The sequence below is a fragment of the Gorilla gorilla genome, chromosome 9, assembly GCF_029281585.2.
Source record: "Gorilla gorilla gorilla isolate KB3781 chromosome 9, NHGRI_mGorGor1-v2.1_pri, whole genome shotgun sequence".
Classification (NCBI taxonomy): domain Eukaryota; kingdom Metazoa; phylum Chordata; class Mammalia; order Primates; family Hominidae; genus Gorilla; species Gorilla gorilla.
In genome coordinates, this window is record NC_073233.2 from 125,730,744 (window position 1) to 125,743,911 (window position 13,168).

General features: G+C 52.1%; 1 protein-coding gene across 4 annotated transcripts in view; it reads right to left on the reverse strand.

The window, feature by feature from the left end:
• The window catches only part of DSCAML1 (DS cell adhesion molecule like 1), a 368,891-nt gene extending 360,193 nt beyond the window's left edge, over positions 1–8,698 (reverse strand). Inside the window, exon 1 of one of the 4 annotated variants that reach the window (XM_063693558.1) lies at positions 7,769–8,698. Coding sequence is in view for 1 of the 4 variants with exons in the window: in XM_004052204.5 (XP_004052252.5) it covers positions 7,357–7,582 (226 nt within the window). In the remaining 3 variants the exon portion in view is untranslated. Of the gene's footprint in view, positions 1–7,356; positions 7,731–7,768 lie in introns of those variants that run through there. The other 3 variants (XM_063693559.1, XM_004052204.5, XM_063693557.1) reach the window with 3 other exon arrangements.
• Positions 8,699–13,168: the final 4,470 nt, after the last annotated feature.

Consider the following 13,168-nt stretch of genomic DNA (forward strand, 5'->3'; position numbering starts at 1 on the left):
ACATCTGCCTATCACAGTCGCAGGGCTGTCAAGTGGAAGAGGGCTTTGCCTTGCTCTATGTGGTCCAAGCGGTGACATCAGGACCAGTGAGTAGAAGGTCCAAGACCACGACAGGGTTTGACTCATTCTAAGGATGAGCTCTGTAATAGTCAGAGCTGTGTGGCCAGGAATGGGCTGCCTTGCAAGGAAGGAGTCCCTGTTGTAGGAAGTGCTAGTGCAGAGAGAAAAAGACACTGGGTGGGAAAGCTGCAGAGGGAGTCAGCCTCTGATTAGGGGACAGATTCCACAGCCTTAAAGATGCCTTCCAACCCTGCAAGACTTTTACCCAAGGTGATCACCTGAATCTCCCTCTCCCACCCCCAATGCAGGGGTCCTATCCTCTCTCATACCCCACGACTGCGGGAGGGTCACCCTAGTAGCAGGGTGTCCACCAGTCTTGACTCGGCAGAGTTTTCAGAGATTCCAGTGAATACTGTGACCTTAAATGAGGTCACATAAGATGGGACTGTGCCTACTGCTCTTCCCACAAAAGACTGTGGATTCCCTGCAGGGAGAATGTCCCTTTGGGGGAGTTGGTCCGGAGGACTATGGACTACACTTGCATCTAAGAACCTTGGAGGGGAATGGGAGGAGGGAGCAGAGGTAGGCTTCTTCCCACTCCCACTGCCACTGGGGCCACAAGGGATCTGCCAAGTTTGCTCCAGGAAGACTATTGCCGGCCTGGCTGTGCCTCATCAGCTGTTCCCCATGATGCTGAAAAGCAAAGCTAGGAAAATTCTCCATATGTTGGGGCCCACGGAGGGGGAGACAGCCACAAACAGCTGTGAGACCTTCATCGTCCCTGTATGATGAAATGACAGTAATTATGCCTCACATTTCAGCAGAGCATTTATAAGGCTAAAACGGGTTTGCTGTGGTTTTTACATGTGTGTGTTCATATGTTGCCTCATTCCGTATACAAAGCACTGTCATATGATGTACATTTTTATGCCTCGTATTCTTATTTATGCACATATACAGTAACAACTGCTCTGTAGGATAGCCAGGATGGGGGTAATTTTGCCCATTTTACAGATTACGAAATAAAGGCACATGAACCATTAGGCAACTTGCCCAGGTAAGACAGGCTGAGCTTTGTTTTTTAGGTCCATGGATAATGTTCTTTCCAACACACAGACACACATACACACATGCACGTGCAAACACACATGCATCTCTTTAGAATCAGTTTAATGGATATGCAACTAACTAGCATTTGAATAATTGTTGTTAATGAAGATGGTGACCTTGGAAACTGTTAGTGCAAGCATCATGTAGAGACAGGGCACAGGGAGTGGGGCAGGGCAGCTGAACGAATGAGGGCAGTAGCAGCTGGAGTGGCATGGATGGTCCCCAAGGCTAATGCTGTTCACGCTAAAGCACCACAGGACAAACATCTGTTTAACAAGGCACACAGGCTGTGGAGCCCACAGCCTCCCCAACATGTAGGATCCCACAGGCCATGGCCTGCCATAGGCAGCACTTGACCTCTGGGTTACATGCTGCTTCCCTGTGACAGACTAGGTCATGGAAGGAAGAGCAGTCCCAAGGTCACAGGCTGCCAAGAGTGTTCTCTACATGCAAAACTGCCTGAAAAATAGAGGTTCATCTCAGCAGGGAGAGACACAGAAATACATCCAGCAACAGTTATGAGGGCTCCCTCACTTTGTGAGGAGTGCTTACACAGGCTTTATAGCATGAACTCCAGAATAGTTCTTACTCTGGCCAACCGTGGTAGAGATTTAACAACCAACCCCAGCCTTCCTTTGGCAGATATGAGACCAGCCTTTACCTCAACTCAAATCCAAGTCTGGAGCCAACCTCAGCCCTCTTCATTTCCACTGATGGCCAGGGGAAGGAAGTGTGCTGGGCACCCCAGGGGCACTCAGGTGACCACATGGCCTCAGCCATGTGGAGTCCTACATGCTATCCAGCTAGGTGACGGATGGAAGGAGTTGACGTCCCCTGTCCTGGCCACTACTCTGTCTTTCTTATTGTTATAAAGTCTAAGCCAACTGGCTTGGCCAAAAATGTGGCTGATTAATTCAACTGCTTAGGGAAGGATCTGATGATGCATTCTGGAGAAGGGGCAGGGAGAGGAAGGTAGAGGCAATGCAGAGGAAAAAGTAGAGGTCTAATGTTTATTGAGCACTAACTATGTTCTGGCTACTTGATATGCATTATCTTCTTTAATCTCATTTCATAGCTGGAGAAAGTGGGGCTCAGAGAGGCCCAAAGTCACATGGCCAGTAAGTGCAGAGCCAGGATGTGAATGAAAGATTTGCCTTGACTCCAAATTTCTACCACACCAGTGGGTTGCAACCTTTCTTATTTTTCATTCTACTCCAATATATGAAATTGGATAATGAATAAAAGCTCTGGTTGAAGCTCTGCCCTCTGGCCCTCCCCCTCTCTACCTCTATCCATCCCCTGAGGCTCCACCTCACCCCTTAGGCCTCCACACCACATCCCTTGGAAACCTCTGTGGGCTCTGGTGGGCCAGGCCCCTTCTGGATCAGTGGATGTGCAGAAAAATAATCTGGGAAGGCTTTGGAGCTGCACCTGCCATAGTAGTATCCTCTCAGGGCCCTGGAAATGCAGACAAAACCATTCCCGAGGCCACACTCCCACTGCAGCATCCCAGCTGGCTTGCTGGGAGGGGCCACTCAGCTCTCCTGAAGTGCTCACTCCTCAAGCATCACTCCAGGCTCTTGACACGCCCTTCCCTCAGTGACCGTAGTGCCTGTCCTCCCTCTGCCCCGCCATAACCAACCCACATACCTGAAGCTGCCCTAGGGGAGGTGGAATGAGAAGCTGGTGCTATATCTTTCATCTCTCTGAAGCCACGACCACCTCCCAGGCTAGGTGGTGACAAACCAGGAGGGTGAAAGAGCATTCTGCCTCACTTCACACCCCCATGCCATCAGCAACTACCTCACTACCTGCTGATGGCAGCCCTAGGCACCTAGCTCCCTGCATTCTAGGGGTGCACCCCAGGAAGCTAATGCGGGCCCTGGATTTCTATAGCTAGTTTGCCCCTCTCTTCACCCTCTTCTTCCTGCACCATGAGAGGAGCAACCCACATCCCAAGTTTGGTCTACCTTACGGTGTCTTGGCCCATTGCTACCCATCCTACCCCAATATCCCCAGTGCCACTGTCTGTCCTTGGATAGGGGTGGTGGGAGCTCTGGGGCTGCCTTGCCAGATGGTGAAGCCAGTGCTGAGCACTGGAGGCACATATGGAGGCAACAAAATCTAGGAGACAGAAGCATTACCAACACCAGTCCTTCTCCCAGCTCCTGCCCCACCCCCTTCCATGCAAGGAGGAAGCCAATGACTGGCTACTACTGAGGTTGAGGTCAAGATGCTACTCACAGAGGGCACAGCTTTTGGCCTGGCTAGGTGAGCATGCAAATCCATATGCAGATTATATGCAAATCTGGGGTGTGCCCTTGGGTTCCTGGCACCCTGCCATCGCTGCTGCCTGTAGCTCACCCTATTCATGCACCTGGGTACCCGCTAGAATTGACTGGGCTGGGAGCTGAGAAAGTGCTTCAGGAACTAGGGGATCTTCTCTTGACTACTTCAGAGGTCCCCCAGAAAACAACTCCTCCAAGATCACGGAGGAGGGAAGAAGCTCGCAGCCTGGAACTCGTATCCCTGCAGAAAAACTCTCTGAGCATCTGCCCTCCCCTCTCTTCATCTACAATTAAATCATCCTTCACCAGCCAGAGCAGGGTACCAAGCAAGTGGCAAGTGGCAAGGATGTGTCTTCTCTAAGACACAGAGAAGGTCAGGAAGGCTTGAGGTCTGCATCCCTCTGTCATAGGCTAACAGCCCATGGGGTGCTCTGGACAGACCTTGGCCCTGTGTCTGGGGGCTCCTAGCCAGCCTGTTTGGGGCCTGCTTCCCTACCAAGCTCTCCCTGGGCCAAAGCCCTGTCTGCTTGCTCACATCCTCTCTGATCCTCATCCTAAGAAAACTAAGCCTCTCTGTCCAGTCCCCCGGGATCTGTTCAACTTAAGCGCTGCCTTTGGGTCCACTGCTTACTTGCTTTTTGTTTCTAATTAGCTCCCCATTCTACTGCAGAAATATATTAAAGGCAGCTGGCTTTGATGCCCAGAAAAACGAAGCGTCGGAAAGGCTTGTCAGGCATCATGGCCCTGCCAATCTCCCTCATGTTATTCTAGCAACCGGGGTCTCTCTGCCACTCAGCCCCTCCCCAGTATTCACTGGCCCTTCGCCTGCCTCCCCTAAGTTGCGTTTGCCATTTCAAGATTTTAAAAACACATTTCTCCATTGCCCCCCCCCCCACCTTTTTTTAATTAGACACTGAACAGAATGTTGGAGATTTTCTTAATGGCCTGACGAAGGCTTTTAATTTGGTCTTCCCAAGAGAGAAGAACCATGAGTCCCCATCGGAGAAGTTGGGGTGGGAAATGAAAAAATCAATGCAATCCATTATTTTGGCTTTTAGAAAACAGGAATTTTAGTGCCGGGGAAGCTTGTTCTTTTACACAGTAAAAATGCAAATGCAGGCAACACAGATGCTGGCACGCTGGATGGAACAACGGAGAGCGCCTCGCCGGGGTTCATCGGGCTGCCTAAACCTGGATTTGTTTTGGCAATAATAAGGCAGTTATTGGAGACTCGATAACCGATGATTAAAACACCTTCCCAGTTTAGTTCTGGGGAATCAGTCTGAGCTCAGGCATCATAAAAAAAAAGGTATTTTGAGACAAATGGAAATGACAGAAGCTTAAAACACATTCAATAACTGCTTAATTCCATCCAAAGGATGCTCCATCTCATCCTGTTTTCTTCTCTCTCTCCCTGCCTCCTCCCGCTCCTCACAGATGGACGTACAAATTATTGCAAGAGGATATTGTTTTCTGTAACAGGCTCGAACATTCACATTTACATTTTCCTTGGTGCCGCGGGGGTGACTGGCAACGGGAGAGAAAATACTCCAAACCCCATCTTTCTTGCTGTCTCCGCATCACATCTTCCCCCAAGCCGCCTCTGCCACCCCCTACCACGCCACCCCAAGCAGAACAGGCCCCGGGGACCAGCCTGGCACCTAAGACCCAATTAAGGCACCAAGGAAAAGAAAGGCCTGTCTGGCGAGGCGCCCTGGCGCCCAACAGACAGACGCTGGAGCCTCTGAATCGCAGGGGCACCGGGCTCTGCAGACCCAAAGGCCACGGAGGAGCCGCCACAACTGGCATCTCCAGCCCGCCTACAGGTCCAAGGCCACTGGCAACTTCCATCTCGAGTTGGACAAGATTTTGCCCCTTGGCTGTCCTGTTGCCTTCTGGGCCTTTCTCCACCCCCAACCCCATCTGCTCCCGCCCTATCAGATAGCTCGGCTTCATTTATTAATGCCAGGCTCCTGGAAGGGGGAGGGGAGTGTCCTTCAGGTATTTGCTGAGGGGCCTCCTGCACTCTCCGGGAATGGGCTGTCCTGGAAGATGTCTCCAGAGAGTGTTGTGGAGGCATGGGGGAGTTGGGGACAAAGCCGGGCTAGAGTGTGGCAGCGGCTTCGGCCTGTGCTTTCTCGCCTGACAAATTGCGAAAGGGGATGGGGGTTGGAGAGAGAACTATCGAGAGAGAAAGCCGCTCCTCACCTTATGTATTTTTAATATTAATGTAATTAAAGCTGCGAGCCGAGCCAGCCTGCGGGGGGGGGGGGGGGCGGAGGGAGGCAGGAAGAACCTGGGGAGAGGGAGACTGGGGTTCGGGGGTGGGGCTTGAACAGGAGGCAGGCTTCTTGCTCTGCTAAGGTAGGATGAAGGAGTGCGATGCGGGCGGCAAGGGGTTAAACAGCAGAGACCAGCCTTGGTGTGTAACCCGGGGGACCCCACTGGGCCTGAGAAACTCAACTACTTTGTCCACGATTTTTGAGGCCACCCTTCCTTGTCCCGCAATCCGATCGCCTAGTAAATGCCAGCAGTATCTGGGCCTTGAGTCTGGCTTTGACCCGGCAGTATCTACAAATAAGGGTTATCCTCTTTCCCCCAACCCACGATGTATCGCAGTGGGCTCCGGCAGCCTGCAGACTCCGGACCCCTGGAGCACCGGCAGGGCAGGGTTGGACCCCTCCCCGGGTGGCAACCCTCCACTGGAGTGCCCTTCCTCATCGCCTTGGGGTTAAGAGTTGCCACCCGGCCAGGGCAACAGCCAGGGCAAAGGGAGAGAGAAGCCGCCCCGGGGCGAGAAGGAGAAAAGTTAGAGGGCTGAACAGGTGACGCTGAGCTTGTTGGAGCGTGTGTGCTCCACCGCGCAAGGGCGCGGAGTTCGGCCGCCTCATCTCCCGCCATCTGCGCGCCCGGGGGCACGTCCTCTGCGATAGCCTGGAACCCAGACTACCTGCGCCTGCCTGGTCCCGACTCAGTGCCCAGGTGGCTTCAGTCGGAAATGTCTGCCCTCTTCCAACCTCCCGATCCCGGCTGCCTCGCGGATCAGGTACGCAGCGCCCCAGCCGCAGGTCTGGACATGCCGGACACCTGGACCCACCCCTAGCAACCCCCTCTCTCCGGGAAGAGGGACACGCCCCCCAGCCTGAAGACTTGTCCCCAGGTCCAACTGGCCAGGCGCGGAAGCGGAGAATCTCGCACCTTGGGGCGCGCTGCCCGAGGTGGCCACGGTGGCGCACCAAGCCGGGGCTAGAGCCGGGGCAGAGGGGTGGGGTAGGGCCGGGGGAGGGTGACCTCTGGGTTTGGAGAACAAACTTGCTATCCGAGGGACCTCCAGCTCTCGGGACTCTCACTATCCCCACCCTGCCTCCAGCCAATGCGCGGATAAGCGCCATGCGGTGCGCCAACATTCGCGCCAGGGATGGGGTCCGCGGCGGGAGAGGGGCGCACGGACATAGCGGAGGAATCAGCCGCCGAGTCCGAGGCCTGAATAAGCGAGGACTCCTAGGTCAAGAGCCACGGCCTGAGGACCCCTCGACTCGGAGGGCACTCCGGGGTCCCAGTGCCACCAAGCCGCAGGAAGAGGGCAAGGGGCTGGGGGAGGGGTCCAGGGCAGAACTGCCGCCGTGCAGGGAGCAGGGAGATGAGGGGCTCCTTCGCCACCACCCCTACGGGCGCGCCCCAAAACGGCAGACGCGGGTGGCTGGCGGAGCGGTCGGGGGCTGACTCTCACTCGGCCCCTGTCAGGGTGCCTGCCCCGCCCCGCTGCGCCCCACCCGGGGCCTTGCACCCCCGTCGGTCCCCCCACGCACCTGGAGCCCGCCGGGCACCCCGCCTCGCCGCCAGCCGCGCCACCCTGGCCCCGCCGCCTCCGCCGCCCAGCCGCCCGCGCAGGTCTCACCTTTGTGTAAAGAGTCCAGGAGCAGGAGGAAAGTTACCAGCCACATGCCATAAAGAGGCCCTATTCTCCGGGGAGGTGGTCCTGTGGCCGGCCGTGCGGCAGCGCCTCTCCCCCGCTCAGCGCGCTCCCAGCCGCCCGCACTCCGCGCCCCGCTCTCTCTGCTCCTCAGCCCAGCGCTCGGCTGCGGCGGCGGCTCCTCCCTCCTCGGCTCCCCGGCTCCTGTCATCCGCGGGGCTGGGCTAGGCGGCCGCTCTCCCCGCCCCCCCGCGGCACCCCGGGTGGTGAGCGCCGCGCGAGCCCGGAGCCCAGACGGACCCCAGCCCCACAAGCCCAGGAACAGGAGCGGCGGCCCAGGCCAGACCGCCCCGACCCGGCTCCGCTGTCTGAGAGGCGAGGGGTCCCTGTCACCCACCGGCTTGGAGCCTGTGGTCGCAGACAGGCGTGTGTCATCCATGTGCCAAGAGCCTGCCATGCTTCAGCCAAGGACGCCCGGTTTCTACTGGCCTAAGTCACCCGGGACACGAGCTTCCTGCCTCTTTCGGACTCAGCTTACCCGGCCCCCCCTCCCTCCCCGGGAGGAGCATGGACGCTCTGGGTAGAATCCCAGGCTTTTCAGTGCTGTCTGGTGCTACTCCCCACCCCAAAGTTCATAGCTGCCCTTCCAACCCCTTGTGACTTCCGCAAGCCTGCCCTCCGGAGAACCCCAGATGAGTCCAGCCACCCCCTGGCACTCTGTTCGAATTTTCTTCAGCACTTGGCACATTGTGACTATTTAAACGGTTATTCACAATGAGCAGTTTAATGTCTACTCTACTGTGTATCTTCCTCCTTTGTCCTCACCTACCCACCCCTATAGCTTTCCTGCCTGGCAGAAATTGGCTTATTCCTTACACTCATCTTTATGAAGTTGGCATAGAATAGGACTGGAGTGAGGGCGTCTTCTCAGTGACCAAATGAATGTTGAGCACCTGCTGTGTCAGGCACTGGCTTGGGCACTGGGGACTCAGGCGTGGCTGAGCCAGGTCTGCTGTAAAAGGTCAATATGGTTGGAAAGCCCTCCTTTCGTCTTAATTCCAAAATAAGAGGATACATAGAACCCAGAGAAGGGATCCAGGTATCCCTGAGAATGGCCTATGAGCCAGGACTGTAGCTCCCTTTGCAGGGTCATGGAAGCTGCTTTGAGTATGCCCTGACAATTGGGCTGTACCTGGGCAGACTCTAAGGTGTGGAGTGCGAAGTTTGGAGGGAGAGAAGGGGTCCACTGGCTAGCTGCATTTGCCAGAGGAAGAAAATTTACTTCCTCGAAATGTGCGGCCTAAGTTCACATGGGAGAATTGGGACTCCTCACTCCCAGGTTTTGCCAAAATATCCCTAGAAATTTTAACCAAATTTTGAAAAGTGTGTTTTTTATATGTTAAAATGTACATAACATAAAATTTACCATTTTAACCATTTGAAGTGTACTATTCTGTGGCATTAAATACATTCACGATGTGCAACCATCATCACTTACCATTTCCAAAACTCTTTCATCATCCCAAACAGAATCCTGCACCCATTAAATAATAACTCCCCCTTCCCCTCCCCTCCCCCAGCTCCTGGCAACCACTATTCTACTTTGTCTCTATGAAGTTGCTTATTCTAGGTACCTCATAAGTGAGATCATGAAGTATGTATCCTTTTGTGCTTGGCTTACTTCACTCAGCATAATGTTTTCAAGGTTCATCCTTTAAACGGGTGAGAAAATCGGGGCTTAGCTTGTTCAAGGCCACCAAGGTTGTATCAGAAGCAAGACTAGAACCCAGGCCTCCCGACTCCAGAGCAGAGCTTGCTCTATAAGCTGCAGCATCCCTCGGTGGCTCAGCTCCTCATGCAAAACCACCACCCTGAAACAATTTGCAGGAGGTGTTTTGTCATCTGGAAACACAGGCATAGAACAGAGACGGGGGGACAGACTGCAGGGGGTGTTTGAGATGACCCAGACCAATCTTCTGCTTTACAGATAAGGAAACTGAGGCCCAGAGTGGGGAAGCCATGAGCCTGCCCGAGGTCATGCAGGGAGTGACAGAGCCCTCACGTTTCCAGTCTTCTGTCTTAGCTCCCATCTCTCACCGCCCTCAGCCTGCTGGCTTATTCTTCTACCATGCCCCCTCCCTTCTAAAGGGAACGGTCATTGAGAGGAATCCAGTTATTTAAAACTAAGCCTATTGACCCAGAGCACCTGGTCAGGCCATGCCTAAAATAAACCGCTAAGGCAGACAGGATGAAAGGGGCTGCTGTCTGCTGGGAGGGAATCTGAGTGTGCCTGGGGTATCAGCACAGCTGCTCCGTGCCCCACACGCTGGAAGTAGCAGTGGACCCTCTTCTTTGCATCCACCCCAAGTACCTCCTACAACCTGAGTGTAGGAGGCTTTATGCTAGTTACACACAGGGGGCTTTAAAGAACCACAACATGTGTGTTACCCGAAGGGCGAGGTCATTCATTGTGCCGGTGACTGCAGTCTGGCTGTCCCGGGAGGAGACATATATGTGGAAATAAACGGGTGGTCAGTTGGGGAGAGCAGACCTGGGGACCCCCCTCTGGCAAAAGGAAGCTTTCTAATGTCATGGTTAAGAGCCTGGCTTTGGAAACAGCAGGAGATGAGTCCTCAGCCCAGCTCTGCCACTTGCCAGCTGTGTGCCTGGGAAATGTATGTGTGCCAAGCTGCAGTTTCCTTACCAGTGGAATGGGGACATCCCCAGCATCTGCCTTGGAAAGTCATAGCGAGGATTAAATAAGACAAGCCCCATGGCTGACACATAGTGAGCACAGGTAACTACCATGAATGGGAACAGCTTTGCTCACAAGGACCTTGACCTGTGGGAACTAGGAGGAGGGAACAGCTCCACTGGGGGAATGTTGGGATGATATTGTGCCTTCCATGCTGTGACAAAGCCAGAGCCAAGGAGCTGGGAATCCAGGAAAGGGGCTGCAGAAACACGGAAGGCGCACGTTGAGGCTGGAAGAGCCTGGAGAGATGGCTAACAAAAGAAGGACCTGAAAAACAGGCAGGTCAGGCCTCATGCTTTTTGTGTTTCCCATTGATTTTGTTCTTCCTTAGTACCTAGGGAAATGTCTTTGAAAATGACAGGTTGGCTCAGATGTATTTAGAAGTCTCCTCTTCGACAGGAGTTGTATTAGGGGTGGGCAAGCCAGCATGCCAGGAAATCCCAAGGGAAAAATGAAACGCCGGGGAAGAGAGTCAGGCGGCGTGTTCTACCCCATGCCCACCTTAAACCCTGACAGTCCCCTCCCCAGCTGACATTTTAGAGGGGCTATATTTTATTTTGATAGAAGGGACAGTTCCCAAAATTATATGGAAAACTTCACACCCACACACAAATATATTCATGCCAGAGTGAGAACAAACACAGTTGCCCAGGCAAACATTCATGTGTACAGGTAAACATAAACACCTAATGACAGGCACACCTGTGCTTAAATGTGATTTGAACCCAATCCAGAAATTCTGCATTGGCACCTATGCATATGCTCCATTTTTTTAAGCCTCAAATTCATGGGATTCCTTTCTAGTAGGGACACACTACCCATTTAAAAGCAGTGATCAGTTTTAATATTTTCTTGCATCAGAATGCTGGGTGATGATCTGTCTATATTTTGGTTTTGTGCTTTTGTTTTTGTTTTTTTTAAACAATGCCAGTTGAAGCAGCTATATGAAGTCACTGGGAGCTGAGCCCTCTCCAATTCAGGTTAATCATGGATATTTAGGGGGTATTATTTTGCCATGTTATATTAAGACTAGAGCCATCCTGAGAAACAGCAGATGTTTTTATTGTTTAACTCAAACAATAAGCTTATATATTTTGGATACTTTTCTTCAAAAACAAAGGCATATAATTATTTTAACAATGGCTTCATATGCCTTCTGGAATTCTTTGACAACTTGAGTATAAACAGGATTTTCATAAAAGGAATCAATACGGAACCAGGTCTGTGTGAAAAACTTAACTTTTGGTATTACATAGCTAATTCAAGATTGACCTTCTTAGTACTTACTTATCAGTTGGGGGAGGAAAAAACAAGGATCTCCCTGCTTCCCTCCCCAAAATTTATAATTGATTTTAATATTATAGAAAGAATCCTCATCTACAAATCAGAAATCCTAGGTTCTTGTGTCACCTCTGTCTCCATAGCCAGCTGTGTGATCTGTGACAAGTCACCTTGCCTTTCTGGACCTCAGTTTCTTCACCAGTGAGGTGAAAGAGCTGGGCTGGAATGATCACCAAGATCCCTTCCTAGGACCAAACACAAGGTAAATGCAAACAAATATGCACATTCCCCCCTCCTACCCCACATAGGTGTATAGTGTGTACCCACAAATGTGTGCAGGCAGAGAAACAGAAGCTTTTATGCACAGATATTCAGAAACTAATAGGAACAAAAAAATTACACAAAATAAACAGTTTTGGCTTCAAATATATACACATACATCTAAAATACCATCTTCTTGAGATGAATCATTACAATTCATAGACTGTGATGCCTATATATAAAAAATAGTATGTGCCATTAAACTACCCAGGTTCTCCTTAAACCAAAATTCTGTCTGCTGGGCTCAGAAGATGTCTAGGTATGCTTGCCACTTACTCTCTCATCATTTTGGATGATAATATTATGGCTCTAAGATCACTGGAGCAAAGGGTCTACAGCCCTGGGGCTCCAACTGTACAGATGCAGTCTCTGGGGTCCCATTGCCCTTGTTCAGGCTGCTGTCTCAGCAGTGACACCAGGATGGTTGGTCAGGGGCTGTGGAAGCCCCCAGCAAGGCAGGAGTCCCCTGAATAACTGTGGCCTCTCTCCTGCTGTTCTTTCTCAGCTCACAACTCTGAAATCAGTTGAGAAGCCAACCCAGAGAAGTTCCATGTAGTCCGGATTCGACAGAGCTGAAGCTCATTGTCACATTTCTCTCTGGGGAGCAGTGGGGTGGAAGGTATAGAAACTAAGAGATAGGAAAAAAAAGAAAGTGCAATGAGCAGAGCTAAACTTGCTGGCTTCCCAAGTCTTCCGGCAGTTCTTCTGGCCTGTGTGTCACTCACAAATGTGCTTATCAAATTTTATGAAAGTGTCTTCTACAGTGGAAAACCTTCACCTTTCTCAAGTACCCAGTGCCCCCCTTTTTCACCTGTTTAAGGCTTCCCATTCAGCAGGGCCTGGTCAGGCACCCCCAGTTTTCCCTGACCAGGCCTCCTCTGGTCTCCCACTGCCTCAGACATCTACTTGAGGCCCATGGGTCTCATCCCTTTGTCTAGAATTGTGGCTATTTATGCACGTGTCTGACTTGTCTCCTCTTCTAGACACTGGGCTCTGACCCTTTCGATTTGTACCTGCAGGCCCTAGCCTGGTGCCTCCTGGCTCTAGGGGTACACTCAGTAAGTGTTGATTTAATGACCAGATGGGCTCATTCTTATAAGGTAGCAGATATCTGATTACAGCCTCACATGCCATGCCTTCCAGAGAGATGTCCCTTAACTAGGATCAAAGCCTTAAGCTTGAAAGTTCTCGTATTGGAGTTTCTCGTCTCTAAGAGTGAGCATTTGGCAGGACATTAGATCCCGCAGGAGTGCTGACCCGTAAAACCAAAGAAGTCTCAGCAGTTCCTGCTCAGCCCGCATCACTGTGGTCTTCACAGTTGTCATCTTGACCTTGTAGGCAGCGCCTCTAGGTTCCAGAGGTTCTAGGTTTATGTTTTCGTCCATTTCTGATTCTCACCAAAAAGGATCTGGATACATATGCCAGAATTGTTTTGATCAT